The 19,544-nt window shown below is 49.1% G+C and overlaps 1 protein-coding gene across 2 annotated transcripts in view; it reads right to left on the bottom strand.

Annotated features, from left to right (window-relative positions):
- LOC143768130 (immunoglobulin superfamily member 11-like) overlaps nt 1-19,544 on the bottom strand; it is a 190,775-nt gene that overhangs the window by 27,670 nt on the left and 143,561 nt on the right. For both annotated transcript variants that reach the window (XM_077256819.1, XM_077256827.1), the window contains exons 2-3: nt 4,772-4,932; nt 4,489-4,693 (exon numbers count right to left, since the gene is read on the bottom strand). In XM_077256819.1, coding sequence (XP_077112934.1) covers nt 4,489-4,693; nt 4,772-4,932 — 366 coding nt within the window. The remainder of the gene's footprint in view (nt 1-4,488; nt 4,694-4,771; nt 4,933-19,544) is intronic.

The raw sequence follows: 19,544 nt of genomic DNA, 5'->3' as shown, positions 1-19,544 counted from the left end.
CACAGCAGGTTTTAGGATTGAAAAACTGCCTCATCCTATCCGCGTGGTCACCATCAATGCTGCTCCTCTCTCACAGGGGGAGATTACTGAATTTGTGACTGAGGTAAAACTCCACATTGGGGTTCTACATTTCGAGCAGGTTACATGTAAGGTGCTCAGGAATCTTCCTGCTCAGGTGGTTTGGGGTTTTCCATGGTTGTCTATGCACAACCCGGTAATTGACTGGAAAACTCAGGACATAATTCAGTGGAGCGAATTCTGCCAGGAGAATTGCCTGGCCACATGTGTGTCTGCTGCTACTTCAAGCGTTCCGGAGTCACTTCTGGATTTTGTGGATGTGTTTTCTGAGAAGGGTTGTTCAGAGTTGCCGCCACATCGCCCCTATGACTGTACTATCAGATTTAAACCAGGGGCCAAATTGCCTAAAGCAAGGATGTTTAACATCTCCGGTCCGGAGAGACGAGCATTAAATGATTACATTGCTGAAAGTTTGAGCAAAGGGCACATCAGGCCTTCATCCTCGCCTGTGGCAGCAGGGTTCTTCTTCGTGAAGAAGAAAGATGGTGGATTATGCCCGTGTTTGGATTTCAGGGAATTGAACCAGATTACGGTTCGTGATCCATACCCTATGCCACTAATACCAGATTTGATCAACCAGGTGGCAGGTGCTAAGTGGTTTACCAAGCTTGACCTCAGGGGGGCGTACAACCTCATAAGAGTGCGTCAAGGTGATGAGTGGAAGACGGCTTTTAATACCCCTGAGGGTCATTTTGAAAATTTGGTGATGCCATTTGGGTTGACTAACGCACCTGCCGTGTTCCAACATTTCATTAATGATGTGTTTTCGCATGTTTTGGGGAAATTCGTTATCGTGTACCTAGATGACATTCTCATATATTCTTGCGACCGTGATACTCATTTAGATCATGTCAGGCAGGTGTTACAGCTTCTCAGAGAGAATAAGCTGTATGCTAAACTTGAGAAATGTGTATTTTCTGTTCAAGAGTTGCCTTTCTTGGGTTATATTGTGTCTGCTTCTGGTTTTAAAATGGACGCCGCTAAGGTGCAAGCGGTGCTGCATTGGGAACGGCCTGATAACCTGAAAGCACTTCAGCGGTTCCTTGGGTTTTCTAACTACTATAGGAAATTTATCAAGGATTTTTCCAACATTGCTAAACCGCTAACTGACATGACTAAAAAGGGTACCAATTTCTCCGTTTGGCCTGAGGCTGCTGTGCGCACATTTGAATTTCTTAAGAACAGTTTTGTTTCAGCCCCCATTCTTGTGCAGCCAGACGTATCAAAACCTTTTGTTGTGGAAGTCGATGCGTCTGAGGTTGGTGTGGGGGCGGTACTATCACAAGGCTCATCTTTGAGTGATTTGCGTCCATGCGCCTATTTCTCCAAGAAACTGTCGTCCGCCGAACGTAACTACGATATCGGCAACAGGGAGTTGTTGGCAATCAAGTTGGCCTTTGAGGAATGGCGACACTTCTTGGAGGGGTCGGTACATCAGGTTACTGTTATTACCGATCATAAGAATCTGCTGTATTTGGAGTCAGCCAAGCGTCTGTCCCCCAGGCAGGCTCGCTGGGCATTGTTTTTCACGCGGTTCAATTTTGTTGTCACTTACAGACCGGGGTCTAAAAACACTAAGGTGGATGCTCTGTCCAGGTGTTTTCCGGGGGGAGAACCTCGGGAGGATCCAGTACCCATCCTCCAAAAGGGTGTTGTGGTTTCGGCTCTCACTACCGAGGTTGAGGCTGAGATTGCCGAGGCTCAGGAGGAGGTACCATCTGAGCTTCCCATCAACAAATCTTTTGTACCGCTTCATCTCCGCTTAAAGGTTTTGGCGGAGCATCATGATGCTGTCCTGGCTGGTCACCCAGGGGTTAGAGGTACCTTGGAGTTGGTATCATGTCAGTTTTGGTAGCCCAAGATCGGACAGGACGTGGTCTCATACGTGTCAGCTTGTACCACATGCGCTAGGGCTAAGACGCCCCGCTCCCGTCCTGTTGGCACACTACTTCCTCTTGAGGTACCTAGTAAGCCATGGACGGAAATCTCCATGGATTTCATCACTGATTTGCCCTCCTCAGCTGGGAACACGGTCATCTTGGTGGTTGTTGATCGGTTTTCAAAAATGTCGCACTTTGTGTCTTTGCCTTCGTTGCCTAACGCTAAGACTCTGGCTCAGGTATTTGTGCAGGAGGTGGTCAGACTTCATGGGGTTCCGTCTGACATCGTGTCTGATAGGGGTACTCAGTTTGTGGCAAAATTTTGGAAAGCATTTTGCTCACGGCTGAGGATCAAGTTGTCTCATTCTTCGGCGTTTCATCCTCAGTCAAATGGTCAGACTGAGCGTATGAACCAAAATTTGGAACAGTACTTACGCTGCTTTGTCTCTGACAACCAGGAGGAGTGGTCTACCTTTCTTCCTTTGGCTGAGTTTGCCATCAATAATCACCGCCAGGAGTCGTCTGGGGAGTCTCCGTTTTTTTGTGTTTACGGGCTACATCCTCAATTTTGTACTTTGAGTCAGAGGGTCTCTTCCGGCGTTCCGGAGGAGGACCAGTTAGGAGCACAATTGTCATCAGTCTGGAGTAGAGTTAAACAGCGCCTGTTGAGTGTGGGTGCTAGTGCTAGGTACAAACGTGTGGCTGACAGTAGGCGTGTGCCATGACTGGGTGTGGTTATCCACAAAAAACATAAGACTCAAAATACCATCCCTTACATTGAGTCCACGGTTTATTTGTCCATTTAGGGTCACCGCCGTCATTAACCCAGTAGCGTACCGATTGGAGCTTCCTACGGTGTATAAGATACACAACGTGTTCCACAGGTCTCTTTTAAAGAAGGTGGTGGGTTCTGTGGACGCGGCGCCTATGCCACCTCCAGTCTTGGTGGATGGTAATTTGGAATTTGAAGTCTCCAAGGTGGTTGACTCTCGTGTAGTGCGCCGCACTTTACAGTACTTGGTACACCGGCGTGGTTATGGGCCTGAGGAGAGGTCCTGGGTACCAGCCTCGGACATTCATGCGGATCGGCTGGTAAGGTTTTTTCACCATCGCCATCCGGACAAGATGGGTCCTATAAGCCGTGAGGGCCCTGGGGTCCCTCGTAGAAGGCGGGGTACTGTCATGTCAGACGCTGTTCAGACCAGGTCGTTCGACAGACAGCGGTAATTCCGCTTTTGACCACTATGTGCTCATTGGCATCGGCTAGATTTTATCTAGCTGGTCCGGGGTTAATTTACCTGATGCTCGGATTGGAAGCTGGGCCATTCCCATTGCCTTTAAATAGTTCTCCTGGACATTGGGCGTCGCCGATTATAGCTTCTGTCTTGTGCGTTGTTATCTCGGTCTGGAGTGGTGAGCTAGTAGTTGGAGTATCGTTGCTGGTGGTGTATTTCCCTTTGTCTTATTTACTCCTTCCTATATTTGTATTTATTTTGCCCTGCGCATTTATAGTGTATTCCTGAGTGACTGCGGCGTGGTGTATATTTTCCGTTATCCTTGTCTGTTCTAACTGTGGGTATTGGTGTATGATCTTTTCACTGGGTGGTGGGCGGTGGTTTCAGCCTAGGGTTGAAACAGGAGACAGGGCGAGGGTCGAGGCCTAGACATGCACACCATCAGTGTAAACTCTAGGTAGAGGGTCAGTCAAGATTTCCCTAGTCTGAGGGAAATTGCAGGGGCCCGGGTTATTAGCTCTTGCCCACCTAGTCTCCCCGTGACACACACAGTGTGATGTCCTGACAGTACATTACCCCCAAAACAGTATGATGTCGCTATAGTACAATCCCCCACAAACATTATAATGTTCCCACTGTACATTACCCCCATAAACAGTATGATGTTCCCGCAGCACACTCACAGCATAATGTCCCCACAGTTCATTACCCCCACACACAGTATGATGTCTCCACAATACACCACCCCCACACAGAGTATGATGTCCCCACAGTACATTCCATTTACACACAGTATGATGTTCCAATGGTACATTCCCCCACACAAAGTATGATGTCCCAACAGTGCATTCCCCCCACACACAGTATGATGTCTCCACAATACATCACCCCCACACAGAGTATGATGTCTCCACTGTACATTCCCTCCACACACAGTATGATGTCCAACAGTACTTTCCCCCAAACACAGTTTGATGTTCCCACAGTAAAATTCCTCACACACGGTATAACCCCAAAACATAGTTTGCCCCTGACAGTACATTTTCCCACATTAATTTCTGCTTCATGTCATCTTTCTGCAGCTATTGTGAAGATACCTTCGCAGTGACAGTTTCTCTGTATTATCATGATGGGTGGGTCTGCCATGGGGTATGATCTCATAATGATGGGGGGGGGTGTTGTCAGGGTGACAACTCTCAATGATGGGGGTCTTCTAGTGACAACCTCTCTCTATGATGGGATGTTATCAGGGTGAAGCCTCTATGACAAGGCAGCTTGCATTTAGTGTCACTTACCGAGTACGGTAAGCCCGACGAGACCAACGTTGGGTGTTGCCCCATCTGGAGGGTTGATGACTGTGCATTGATAGGTCCCAGTATCGGACACACGGCTACTGTTAAGGACAATACTGGCATCCTGCGTTGGCTGGGAAACAAATGTAACCCTTCCCAGGTACTCACTGAGACTCTCTACGATCTGACCCTGTTCATAAGAGATGACCTGCGTGAAAGGATGTTACATATTCATATCAATGCCAGTCATCGTGTATACAGTGACATGGAATCACCAGCCACACACCTGCAGTGGTTGCTGTGGCTGCAGCAGGGGGGACACAGTCCAGATGATGTTGAGGCGGTTGAGCGCAGCTGTGGTTCTGAAGGAACATGGAAGCAGGACATTTCCACCTCTTGTCACCAGGACACTGGGAGTGTTCACAATGACCTTCACAGCGATACCTGCTGCAGTAAATATGGAGACATATAAGCCAGACATAGGAGCCCTGCGCCATCATGTTTATAGGCCGTGAACTCTCCTAGTTAGTACCCCAGATCCACCACTAATCACAGAACAGATGGAGCCCAAATAAACAAAAAAGGATCCAATAATGAGGAACAAGAACAACCAGGCAGGGTATAATAAGGAGACCAACATGGTTTCTATAGGTGACACCTAGCTGTAGTGGAAAAATGTGTGAGTCCCATGTTGTCTCCCAGCTCCATTAGGTGAGGATGTGAGCAAGTCCTTAGATGGGCTCAGAAATGCACAAATTGTTACTGTGTAAATGCTTAAGACATAGAGGTGAGTCAAGCCCATCTGGTCCAAGAAGCACCAAACACATCAGCAAACAATGGTTGCAACTGATTCCCAAACGATGCAGAAGCACAAACCTCACAAAAACACAACAGTAATGTAACAAGATGAGACAATGGTGTAGCGCCCCCACCACCGCAGGGCCGAGGGGTACCCGGTACCGGGCCTCTGAATCTCTGCTCTGGGGTTGTCACGGTGGCTAGACCCGGTCCGTGACCCTGCCGAGGGGCGCACAATGAAAGATAGTGGTATAAGATGATGTTATGGTGCGGTGTAGTGCCGGTCGCAGTCAATAACGAGGACACCAGGTTGCAGTCTCTTTACCTCTTTACTGAAGGTCTCAAAGTCCTCAATCCGGAATACGGTTAACCAGGCTGCGCAAGTCCGGCCGGTCCGATGGCACCTCCAGAGTTCCCTTTGCAGGTGGAAATCTGTGCCTTCCTGCTAGCGCTATGTGTTGTGGTCCTCCCCTGCTGAGCTTACGGGATAGTCCCCACAACTGTTGTGTCTGTTTCTCGTGTTCCCTCACAACTCGATTAGATGATCTTCTGCTAATCTTCCGTCCCTCCCAGGTGTTATGGTTGGGACGCACCCGTATGACGGGTAGGCTCGGAGCTCTTCCAGGACCCTAGAGTCGCCCCTCTCCAAAGGTTGCCCCCTATGTCTGCGTAGGTGATTTAGGTGAGACAGCCCACCTGTGACTGACTGTCCTGCCGTTGGTTTGAAGTATGGCTTAGAGCTCTGTACCTCCTTGGCGTTCCGGCCGCCGGTTGTTTACACCTCAGTAGGATGTTGCCTCGATCTTACAGCACGACTCCTACTGGTATTCTCCTTCTTGCTTTGATCTCGTTTCTCACTCAGCACAATAAATCTCGCTTCTTATCCTTTCTTAGGGCACCGCCGCTATGAAGTGCAGGCGCGGTCCCGTAGCTTTCTCTCTGTTTGCCAGGCCTCTGTCAGGATCCCACCCCTGACAGGGACCCTACCGAATCTTCCCCTGCAACACCCTCTGCCACAATGTGTTGCCTGGTTCCAACCCAGTCAGCGTTCTCTCTAACTTCCTGCCTGACCCCCAGTTTTACCAGTATGTGAGGAGTGGCCTAATGAATAGTACCCTTAGCTCCCCCTGGAGGCCCGACTGTGAAATGTATTGGTGTATGTGATACCTGGTCAGATGAACTCCTTCAGTGCCATCAGACGTACCATAGCCCCCCTTAGCGGCGGAGCCACAGTACTGCAACGACAGCGCTGCACTCCCCCCCGGTTAAATCCAGTACTCCTGGACTGGGAAGAAAACAACAATACATGTCAGCAAAAAGACATACAATTTTTGTGAGTGCAATAACAATAAGCATATTTGAACAGAGCTTCCCTTTATGGGAGGTGAGGACACTTGAACGTTACAAACATGGTAAAATACTTTTAAATAACTTTTCTTACCCAACCGGGTATTCTACTAAGTGCAAAATCTCTGAACAATAATTTAACATTGCCTTTAAGGACGTACTCGCTAAATCCACTAAAGACCTTCTTATATCACATATAAGGCTAATTAACTTTTATGCATTCTCCTACTTTAAGTCTGCAGGACCGCCTGTCCTAACTGCTCCAGACCTACTGCCTCTCCTTTCTGTTACAGTACCGCTCCTTTCCGCCCGAGCCTACTGTCCTTCCACTACTATACACAGTATAGAACATATTTTTCTTTCAGTTTACGATCACTGAGCCATCCCTATATGGCTCCTAAGAGGACTCACCACTAACCCCTAAGGGTTCACTTCCTGTCCTCATTCTTCTATTAACATTATTGAACATTTCTTACAATCAACTAGTTAGTTACATTTAACTTTCACATATCAACATCATCAATACTTTCTTCTCAAGACAGTATTGCCATTCAACCATCTTAAGGCAACACTGTTCATAAGTGCAGGATGCGAACATCCCCTTTAAGAGGGGACCAAGTCTCTACGAGGTAGTGCAACTTCTCAAGCCGCAAGTCCGTATGCAGCAAGGACTCCAGTGCAGGTTCCAAGAACCGTATCTTCACAAAGAGTCCGTCTTTTATGTAAAACCAGTAGAGAGCACCTTTAAGAAGGTGCAAACTATATACAAGGAGTTTGTATCATGCATTGTTCATGATTCAGCAGTTCTTGATAACTTGTGCAAACGTAGAAAACAAACAAAAACAATAGGGATCCCGGGTCAACAAAGGGATCCCTTTAAGAATAACCCTAGTCGGGTTTAAAGCAGCAAAAAGCAGGGAAACAAGCAGTTAACTATTTACATATCCATGGCATCGAGGTTTACTCTCGCTCTGGCGGCCGTAGCTCCGCATAGACCTCGCTCGGCAAGGTGATCGGCGAGATCGGGGCCTTTAAGAAGTGCTCCATACCCGTGATCCTATCCCACGGTGTAAGGCGCCGGAGTCTATAGGTCCCAGGGAGAGGGGGTACCGCGACGGGGCCTATCAGCAAGTCCTCTGCTGGCGAGGCAGGGTCGTTCTTCATACCTGCTTCAGATGCGGTCCCTCCGGTGCCGATCTGCTCCGCCTCCGCTGGGGTCTGGAACGCTAGCTGCAGGGCCTTGCGCTGCGGCGTTGTCATCTCCGTTTGCAGCATCTCGCTTTCCGGCAGAGCCTTGCTTTCTGGCTTCGGAGCGCTGGAACTTCTTTCTTGCTCCGGACCAGATGAGGCTGCCGACAGATGTCTGGTGAGGCTCCCGATGTTGGTCTTCTTCCACCTGGCCTCAGTGCTCAGCTGTGTCCGCAGGAGTTGGTGGATCAGCTCGTCCGCTCCGGTCTGCAGGAGATCAGCGTCAACTGTGGAGGTCTGGCTGCGGTGCCTCTCCGGGTAGCTGGGGGAGTCCTCGGCTCCGACCCCACGCTCCGGCTCCGGGCGGCTCGCCATGGCGTCCTCCATGTGGCTGACTCCTTCTTCCTGGTCCTTTTCCCGCTCTCTCCTTCGTGGGCGGTTTCGCTTTCGTTGTCTCCGCCCCCCATTGAGGATCAGTAGGCGGATCTCGGCTACTGACGGACACGTCCTCAAGGGGCAGAAATATTTAGACTGGGCGGCCATTGTCTTTCGCGCTCTCCAGCTTGTCTACGCCCACGCCACGCCCTTCTTCTTCTCCTGCGCTCTCCTTAGCGCTGTAATGGCGGCGGTTTTGGCGGGAACTTCTGGCGGCAAGTGGCAATACACAGTCTTTGCAATAAGTCACAGTCCAAGCACAATAAATCACAATTCCAAGGCACACATGACCCGATTCTTCAGGCTTAAGTAGATCCTGTTCGTGACGCCAAGTTGTAGCGCCCCCACCGCCGCAGGGCCGAGGGGTACCCGGTACCGGGCCTCTGAGTCTCTGCTCTGGGGTTGTCAGGGTGGCTAGACCCGGTCCGTGACCCTGCCGAGGGGCGCACAATGAAAGATAGTGGTATAAGATGATGTTATGGTGCGGTGTAGTGCCGGTCGCAGTCAATAACGAGGACACCAGGTTGCAGTCTCTTTACCTCTTTACTGAAGGTCTCAAAGTCCTCAATCCGGAATACGGTTAACCAGGCTGCGCAAGTCCGGCCGGTCCGATGGCACCTCCAGAGTTCCCTTTGCAGGTGGAAATCTGTGCCTTCCTGCTAGCGCTATGTGTTGTGGTCCTCCCCTGCTGAGCTTACGGGATAGTCCCCACAACTGTTGTGTCTGTTTCTCGTGTTCCCTCACAACTCGATTAGATGATCTTCTGCTAATCTTCCGTCCCTCCCAGGTGTTATGGTTGGGACGCACCCGTATGACGGGTAGGCTCGGAGCTCTTCCGGGACCCTAGAGTCGCCCCTCTCCAAAGGTTGCCCCCTACGTCTGCGTAGGTGATTTAGGTGAGACAGCCCGCCTGTGACTGACTGTCCTGCCGTTGGTTTGAAGTATGGCTTAGAGCTCTGTACCTCCTCGGCGTTCCGGCCGCCGGTTGTTTACGCCTCAGTAGGATGTTGCCTCGATCTTACAGCACGACTCCTACTGGTATTCTCCTTCTTGCTTTGATCTCGTTTCTCACTCAGCACAATAAATCTCGCTTCTTATCCTTTCTTAGGGCACCGCCGCTATGAAGTGCAGGCGCGGTCCCGTAGCTTTCTCTCTGTTTGCCAGGCCTCTGTCAGGATCCCACCCCTGACAGGGACCCTACCGAATCTTCCCCTGCAACACCCTCTGCCACAAGGTGTTGCCTGGTTCCAACCCAGTCAGCGTTCTCTCTAACTTCCTGCCTGACCCCCAGTTTTACCAGTATGTGAGGAGTGGCCTAATGAATAGTACCCTTAGCTCCCCCTGGAGGCCCGACTGTGAAATGTATTGGTGTATGTGATACCTGGTCAGATGAACTCCTTCAGTGCCATCAGACGTACCATAGCCCCCCTTAGCGGCGGAGCCACAGTACTGCAACGACCAGGACTCTGGGGCGCTGCAATGGCACCATGATAAATTCTATTATGTAACCTGTGATGTCAGAGCTTGTGCATAGCCTCTTCTAACGATTCAGATGGTGTATCACTACTCAAGAACGAACTATAGCCGCACCTATGAGGGGACGAATCATAAACTTCTCAATAGGAAACATCTTAGCACTACTTCCAGCACTTTTACATCATCATTAGAGAATGATTGCCACTTGAAAAATTTTTGACCATAAGTGTTTCATCTGATAGTCCATAATTAATTGCTATTTTATGGGTAACTTATCCTGCTGAAGTGCAGAGGCCGGACACCGGGAGTCTGAGGCTGTGTGGGACTTTATGCCCCACAGCAGAAACCAGAGGGCAGGAAATTGAAAGTAACTTGCCCACATCTACACCCTGAGTTACAGCAACATACAGAGCCCGGAGTCATCATGAATAGAGACCCCTATAAAACGGCTCGCGTTGCCTACCATGCAGGAACGGTCTCAGGACAGAGAGAGGACCTTGAAAGAAGCCATAGGCAGCAAGTGACTACTATACAGCGCATTGTGGAAGGCTCCCAATCTGACCTGGCAAAGGGAATTCAACTAGTTTCCAGGATGCCTGGACTCCTCCGTCACCTGTTGCTGGTACCCTGGATTGTGGCCGCAAACCACCAGTAAAACAGGTAAAGAGACTGCAACCTTGTGTCCTCTGATTCTTGCTGGCACCACATCATCTTTTCCCACTACACCGGAAGCCCTGGGTACGCAGCTTCACCTGTGGGAAGCCATACCATCTTTACTGCAGTGCCATCACTCCACAGAGGACCCCTTTAAGCAGCGTCGGTCACCCCTGACCGAATACCACGAACATTTCTTATTCTAATAATCCCTTTAAAGACTTTCCCTTTAATTTGGACTCCCAGGGCCACGGACCGAGTCGCTGTCACTGTGACTTCCCCTTTAATGACCACCAGACCCAGTACCAAGTAACCCTTAGGCCCTAAATTTGTGTGGAAGCCGCCATTACGGCGCTGCGTGGAGCGCGAGGGGAAGAAGGAGGCGTACCTTCGTGGGCGGAGCCTGGAAAAAGAGCGTGGAAAGGAAGCGGCGCTCCATGCTGAGAGGTACGCGAGTGAAGAAGCAGGAAGCCCCAGACGGAGAACCGGAAGGAGCACCGCACCGAGCGCAGGTGGAACCGCTGCAGATTCTGGTGACATGATGTCAGGCCTGCGTGAGGCTAGCACAGGGGAAGGGATATGTCCGGCCCGGCAGGAGATCCAGCGGCGGCCGCAGCCGCAGGCCCCATGATGCCAACAGGCCCCGCAGCCCTTATGAACCGGCCAGACCCAGCCGCAGCTACAGCTCCAATAATGCCGCTTTCCATGCCCTATATACCAGGAGCGGCCTGTTTGCGACAATATTCAGGGGAATCCCACACGCTGAGTGACTTTAAAGAAAGACCCTGCAGCCTATTTGAAGTGTACCACCTGACAGAACATCAAAAGGTCAGCATCATAACTGGTCAATTGATTGGTGCAGCACGAAGAGAAGTAAAATCCTGGCTGGATATTGAAAAAGGAACTGTGGAGCAGATATTAGCCAAATTAAAAGACACTTTTGAAACCCGCACTGCTGCAGAAATCAAGATGGGGTTCTTTGGGTGGAAACAAAGGGTGCAGGACAGTGTCACGGATCCCACCGTGCTGCCACCAATATGTCACGGATCACACCAACCTGTCACAGTTCACGGGGAAGATACCTTTATCATCCCCACCACTCACACCAATTTGTCACAAACCAGGGTTGTTTGGTTGCCCCTGGTTCCTTCCGAAGGGAATTTATCTATATCCTACTTCCCAGTTCTGGTGTGGAACTTGCAGCTCTCTGGCACCCCCATTACTCTCAGGTCAGTTGGGGTACGGCACCTATGGTAATTAGTCGCTAGAAAGGCTGTCTGCTGTGTACTGGCTATTGGGCACGCTGCAGCGAGGGCGATATAACTACTCCCACTCAGGTGGGAACAATAATTATCAACGTCGCCATCGCTACAAAGCCTCCCAAACGCACAGAACAATGTATGCTGCCACCAGCTCCACTTTTCCAAAGGATTAACAGGTCCAGAGCCAACCCAAATCAGTAGCGTAATTCACTTCAGAGGACACCACAGTTTGTTTAGAGCATGGAGAGACCAGCTTGTAAGTTATATATTTTACTCCAAAAAAAGTTGGGCAGAGTTTACAAAGTATAAAAATATTATTATAAAGAAGACAAAATCATGTGTACAATACTATTACAAATAAAAGAAGGATTAAAATTAAAAAACAACTTAAATAGCATTCCGATCATTTCATATCATCATGGCTGGCCTGTGGGTTTTGTGGGATGCACACATCTAGATGCATGTCACATCTATATAGCAGCAGGACCCCCGCACAAAGACTCTGCAAGAATGCTGTCTCACTAAGGTATTCCTAGCCCAAAACCCAGGCACTCCCCCTGTGGTTACATCACTTAGAGGCTGACACCTCCCCTTTACTTAGAATATGAAAATTATTTTTACGCATATCTCGCTGTATGAACTTCGTATATGAAACACACCAGGTTCCCAAGGTGCACCACGTCGGGGCGATTCTTTTAAGTGTAAGCATGGCGCAATTACATGAACCGCTTAAGGAGAAATCCACGTTTTTCCCTCGTTGCATTTAGCTGCTGGTGCGTTCGTTGAGTGATAGATCTACCGATGGACATCCGGAATATATAATTCTTATATCTCTAGCCCGGATCAGTGCCAGAATATGTCACTTTAATGGAGCAAAGAATCTCATGGTGGCTACACCAGTTTCAACCAGTACCATGTGGAAGGGGGTATGAGTAGTTTTAGGCAGACTGCTCTGCTTGCAACATAGAACCATATAAATTCTTCTGGGAGGGAAAATGAGGGGTTTTGGATTGCACACACAAGCAGCAGGCAGAGAGAAGAGGGGCGGTCAAAATGGCATAGAGGGTGTCTCTGGAAAGCCATGTAACCTTCTGAAACCAAACTCGCAATAGGACGTTTTTACATTATCGTGACAACGGGACTATGCCCTTAATCTCCAGGAGGCACTGCGAGCTATTAAGCAGGTTGACCCGAACAGCATGCAGGATGGGGACAAATTATTAAAGGAGAAGTTTATTGAGGGACTCCTGTTTAGCACCCACAGGGCACAGCTGTGCATCCTGGCCCTGCAAAACCCTGACCCGGACTTTGAACACTTTAAAGACAAAGCCATCCGGGTGCTGCATTAGCCAAATTCCAGCTGCACAGCGACCCTTAGGCGCCCAGCAATTACGTACCACCAGGAAGTGGCATCCTTTCATCAGACCCCGTTGAGGCCAACGCACAGACCCTGGAATGATGACTCCCCCGCAGGACTGCGCCTCCAGGTCCAGGAACTGACCAAAAGCGTAGCTGCACTAGCCTAAACCGTGCAGTCCCTGCAAGAGTCCCCAGAGGAAAAGATCCAGCTGGCTTCCAGTCCAGATGACGTCCCCTGGCGATGACAGAAGAGGATCCCACCGACCAGAGGAAGAGACGACAGCCATCATGAGGACGGACGACCCATTTGTCGCCGCTGCAACCAGTCGGGACACATCGCAAGATTCTGCAATTTAAATGAGCGATCCCTGGGGCAGAGGGCCAACCCCCATGAGTAGGACAACCAGGCCCACAAAGCTGGTGAGCTAAGTATGTCGGAGGACGACCGGTCCTCCCAATTGAGATTGACGGCATCCCGATGAATGCTTTACTGGACACTGGCTCTCAGGTGACGACTATGCCATATATTCTTTACAAACGGTACTCAGCTGACTCTGATATTACCCGTGGCCCAGATAATGACCTGACAATAGAAGCCAGCAATGGTCAGCCTTTGCCACAAGTGGGGTACAAGGAGGTGACCATTAAGGTGGGAAGGGTAGAATTGAAAGCCCAAGGTCTGGTGATTGTAGATATTGACCGGCGAGAATGTAACCCAATGATGACCTTAGGTACTAATGTCATAGAAAACTGTCTTGGCAAGGTTATTGTCTTGATACAACAGGTTGCTGAAACTGCTGGTTCCAGAGAGCAGTGTGTCATGCAAAAAGAAATCAAAGCCCTGATGCAGAGACAACAGGTAATACTGTCTGGTGGAGAAGTTGACAGCGTCACAGTGAATGATCCGATCCCCATTGCAATACCCAACAGGAGTGAAATGTTAATCTGGTATCGGGCAATAGGCCTTAGAGGTAAAGACTACCAGGCCCTGGTGGAACCTGTGTACTCTGATAGTAGGTCCATCATCCTGACAGCCAGGGGGATGGTTGATATCCCCAAGGGAGGGTACCAGTATGCGTCCTTAATTCTGGAGAGAAAGAGGTTCATTTACCCAGATATGCCACACTTGCTAAACTGTTCAATGTTTCAGGGGAGCTTCCCTAGATATACTGTATATTCTGGCATGGAGGAGGAGTTAGTTAGATTGTGTGAGACAGTGAAGGAGGAAGGAGCACAGGAGAAGTGAGGAGCTGGAGGGGAGCTGCGACAGGACTCCCTTCATGCTGAAGCGCAGAGACCGGACACCGGGAGTCCGAGGCTGTGTGGGACTTCGCTCCCCACAGCAGAAACCGGAGGGCAGGAGATTGAAAGTAACTTGCCCACATATACTGTACACCCTGAGGTACAGCAACATACAGAGCCCAGAGTCACCGTGAATAGAGACACCTATAAAACGTCTCGCGTTGCCTAGCATGCAGGTACTGTCCCAGGACAGAGAGTGAGAGAGGACCTTGAAAGAAGCCATAGGCAGCAAGGGACTATTATACAGTGCATAGTGGAAGGCTCCCAATCTGACCTGGCAAGGAGAATTCAACTCGTTTCCAGGATGCCTGGACTCCACCGTCACCTGTTGCTGGTACCCTGGACTGTGGCCATAAACCACCAGTAAAACAGGTAAAGAGACTGCAACCTTGTGTCCGCTGATTCTTGCTGGCACCACATCATCTTTTCCTACTACAACGGGAGCGCTGGGTACCCAGCTTCACCTGTGGGAAGCCATACCATCTTTGCCGCAGTGCCATCACTTTCCAGAGGACCACTTTAAGCAGCGTCGGGTTACCCCTGACCGAATACCATAGGTGGCGTCATGAACATTTCTTATTCTAATAATCCCTTAAAGACCTTCTAATAATCCCTTAAAGACCTTCCCTTTAATTTGGACTCCCAGGATCATGGACCGGGTCGCTGACTTCCCCTTTAATGACCACCGGACCCGGTAATGATTAACCCCTAGGCCCTCTCGGGCGCTCCACATGCTTGCTCTGGAGTCTGGTGGGTACCAGACTAGTGGATTGTTTTTGGTTTGTCATGTTCTATGGCCTTGTCTGGACTCTATTGATGGGATGCAGATCTTTCCTTTCTGGTCCATCTTGAGCTGTGGCCAAGTCTTGTCTCTACTGGATATAGATCTATGGTTTAGAGCAGGGGTGGGGAATCTTTTTTCTGCCAAGGGCCATTTGGATATTTATACCATCCTTCAGGAGCCCTACAAACTCCACCCACAAAGTACATCCTTACTCTGGCACTGGTTTCAGGACGTAATCTTCATTGCATGCCCTTCAATTTTCAGTAGTGAACACTGCATATGTGTGCTAACAGAGCAAGAAGAAATTAATGAGTTGGTTGTAATCAAAATACACCTCCCTGCCCAAGAATACGGTCCCTGAGGATCTGCCCGGGGCCTGATAAAAGATCATCGAGGGCCGGGGCCTGAGGTTCCCCACCCCTGGTTTAGAGGAACAACTTTCCACCAATTGCATTTAATAACCCCAAAACACAACAGATCAGCTTCTCAAAATTTGGCCAGTTTTAGTGCCATCTCCACTTTGTTCACGAAATATCTCCTGTAAGGTCCATATTGTTGGAGTCCATTTAGAGAATACATGGGGAGAGATGTTTTTGGTGTCACTCATCATTATTTAAAGGGAATCTGTCACCTACTTTTTCGTATATAAGCTTTGGCCACCGCCATCTGGGGCTTAACTACACCATTCTTCATGGGCGTCATGGTCTGGTTCCCTCAACAGGGCAGATTAAGTACACCTGTGCAGGAGCCGCGACAGGAAGCAAGGAAGAGGACATCATCGCATGAAGATGGGAGGCGCCGGAACCAGACTGTGACGCCCATCGGACCGGACCGAACCGGGACCGCCCCTGGGTGAGTATAATCTAACTTGTTTTTCTTATCTTTCAGGTTACATCGGGGCTTATCTACTGCATTACAGAATGCTGTAGATAAGCCCCTGATTGCGGTGGCCGAAGCCTATATGCTAAAGGTACCTTTACACTGAACAACTTAACAACCATAACGATAGCGATCCGTGACGTTGCAGCGTCCTGGATAGCGATATCGTTGTGTTTGACACGCAGCAGCGATCAGGATCATGCTGTGATATCGTTGGTCGGAGCTAGAAGGCCAGCACCTTATTTCGTCGCTGGATCACCCGCTGACATCGCTGGATCAGTGTGTGTGACACCGATCCAGCGATGTCTTCACTGGTAACCAGGGTAAACATCGGGATACTAAGCGCAGGGCCGTGCTTAGTAACCCGATATTTACCCTGGTTACCATTGTAAATGTAAAAAAAAAAAAAACACTACATACTCACCTTCTGATGTCTGTCGCGTCCCCCGGCGTCCGCTTCCCTGCACTGTGTCAGCGCCGGCCAGCCGTAAAGCAGAGCACATCGGTGACGTCACCGCTCTGCTTTAGGGCCGGCGCTGACACAGTGCAGGGAAGCGGACGCCGGGGGACGCGACAGACACCGGAATGTAAGTATGTAGTGTTTGGTTTTTTTTACATTTACACTGGTAACCAGGGTAAACATTGGGTTACTAAGCGCGGCCCTGCGCTTAGTAACCCGATGTTTACCCTGGTTACCCGGGGACTTCGGCATAGTTGGTCGCTGGAGAGCTGTCTGTGTGACAGCTCTCCAGCGACCACACAACGACGAAACAGCGACGCTGCAGCGATCGGCATCGTTGTCTATATCGCTGCAGCGTCGCTTAATGTGACGGTACCTTAAAAAGTAGGTGACAGATTCCCATTATCTTGGCATGTCTGCAAGGGTGTAGCTTTTTCTGGAGAGTCACTGTGTAAACTGTTGTGTTGTGTAAGATGAATGCGCATAAAAAAGGTTCTAAACCTGAGGCCAACAATGTTTCCCTTAAAGGTACCGTCACACTCAGCGACGCTGCAGCAATATAGACAACGAGCCGATCGCTGCAGCGTCGCTGTTTAGGTCGCTGGGGAGCTGTCACACAGACAGCTCTCTCCAGCGACCAACAATCAGGGGAACGACTTCGGCATCGTTGAAACTGTCTTCAACGATGCCGAAGTCCCCCTGCAGCACCCGGGTAACCAGAGTAAATATCGGGTTACTAAGCGCAGGGCCGTGATTAGTAACCCGATATTTACCCTGGTTACCATTGTAAAAGTAAAAAAAAAACACTACATACTCACCTTCTGATGTCTGTCACGTCCCCCGGCATCCACAGAGTTACGCGCTGCTGCTCAGAGCTTCCTGCACTGACTGTGAGCGCCGGCAGTAAAGTAGAGCACAGCGGTGACATCACCGCTGTGCTCTGCTTTATGGTCGGCGCTGACACAGTTAGTGCAGGAAGTTCTCGGCAGCAGCGCGTAACCCTGTGGACGCCGGGGGACGTGACAGACATCAGAAGGTGAGTATGTAGTGGTTTTTTTTTACTTTTACAATGGTAACCAGGGTAAATATCGGGTTACTAAGCGCGGCCCTGCACTTAGTAACCCGATGTTTACCCTGGTTACAAGTGAACACATCGCTGTATCGGCGTCACACACGCCGATACAGCGATGACAGCGGGTGATCAGCGACGAAATAAAGTTCTGGACTTCTAGCTCCGACCAGCGATATCACAGCGGGATCCAGATCGCTGCTGCGTGTCAAACACAATGAGATCGCTAACCAGGACGCTGCAACGTCACGGATCGTCGTCATTCTCGCTGCAAAGTCGCTTAGTGTGAAGGTACCTTTAGACCTGCCCTTAGAGAAGCAACCATTAATTATCTGCACATATCTAACATAAGTCCTTCACCCACTGTCCTCATACATTAGGATAAAAAGGTCTCCGGCATTCTGCCCCAAGATTGCCACCAAAGAGTGTCAATGCTTTTAAAGTTTTGTGCAAGGTCAAAATAAATGTAACCAATAGAACAAGAAAAGTAGCCACCCATAGGAACTGCACACCACCAATGAGTAATGAAAAAAGGAATAGCTTTATTGGTAGACAAAAATTAAAAACAGATTAAAAACATGAAAAATACCCAGATCCACCCATATGTCTGCTCAAAAAACATACGAAGAATATAATTATGCATAAATAATGTACATCATAACAAACAGCCACCTGGCATGGAAAAAAGGCTGCAATACTGGCAAACAAATATATAAATATTACAGTACAATGCTGAGTATAATAGCCAAACAATAACCAGATATTGCTAAGGAGAGTATATACTGCAGTGGTCCATGAACCCCTGTAGGTAATAGGTTCAGCCTAGTCTAGCAGGGCCCCGAACACCATAAACGGTGGCCCACAATGTGAGACAATGCTCACGGCAAATAACAATACCCCAAGACCTGGGCCATAAGAGACCAAACGTACGTGTGGAAAATAACACCAATTCAACCTACAGGAAAGTAAGAAAGCCTGAGTGGCCGGTGGCAAGAGCAGAACAACAGGGTGGAAGGACCCAACGCGTATCGCGGCTTCCAAGAGCCGCTTCGTGCACTTCCCCTGACAAAGCGGCTCTTGGAAGCCGCGATACGCGTTGGGTCCTTCCACCCTGTTGTTCTGCTCTTGCCACCGGCCACTCAGGCTTTCTTACTTTCCTGTAGGTTGAATTGGTGTTATTTTCCACACGTACGTTTGGTCTCTTATGGCCCAGGTCTTGGGGTATTGTTATTTGCCGTGAGCATTGTCTCACATTGTGGGCCACCGTTTATGGTGTTCGGGGCCCTGCTAGACTAGGCTGAACCTATTACCTACAGGGGTTCATGGACCACTGCAGTATATACTCTCCTTAGCAATATCTGGTTATTGTTTGGCTATTATACTCAGCCTTGTACTGTAATATTTATATATTTGTTTGCCAGTATTGCAGCCTTTTTTCCATGCCAGGTGGCTGTTTGTTATGATGTACATTATTTATGCATAATTATATTCTTCGTATGTTTTTTGAGCAGACATATGGGTGGCTCTGGGTATTTTTCATGTTTTTAATTTGTTTTTAATTTTTGTCTACCAATAAAGCTATTCCTTTTTTCATTACTCATTGGTGGTGTGCAGTTCCTATGGGTGGCTACTTTTCTTGTTCTATTGGTTGCTATACTTTAGCCACTCTACTGCACCCCCGCCCTTTGTATATTACGCATAATTGTAGTGCGCCAGCTATTTTGGTTGTGTCAAAATAAATGTATTATACAAGATCTCTCATAAAACAATGCAATAAAATTAATCTAAGACTTGAATATGTGTGTAGAGAGAAGCACAGATAGCTCAAATGCCACCCAAAACCACATTACCCCAATCATGTCACCTCCAAAATCCCATTGTTCCAACTCTGTAAACTCTAAAAACCACATCACCCAGCCATGCCAACCTCAGAAACCCTTAATTCCAGACATTAACCTCCAGAGCCACTTGACCCCCTACAAGTTCAGAACCCACCATGCCAACTTCCGAGACCCCATCATTCTAACCATGCAGACCACCAAGACC

Source organism: Ranitomeya variabilis, chromosome 1 (genome assembly GCF_051348905.1).
Source record: "Ranitomeya variabilis isolate aRanVar5 chromosome 1, aRanVar5.hap1, whole genome shotgun sequence".
NCBI lineage: Eukaryota > Metazoa > Chordata > Amphibia > Anura > Dendrobatidae > Ranitomeya > Ranitomeya variabilis.
Note: the sequence above shows the minus strand (reverse complement) of the source record. Positions and strands in the feature narration are given on the sequence as shown.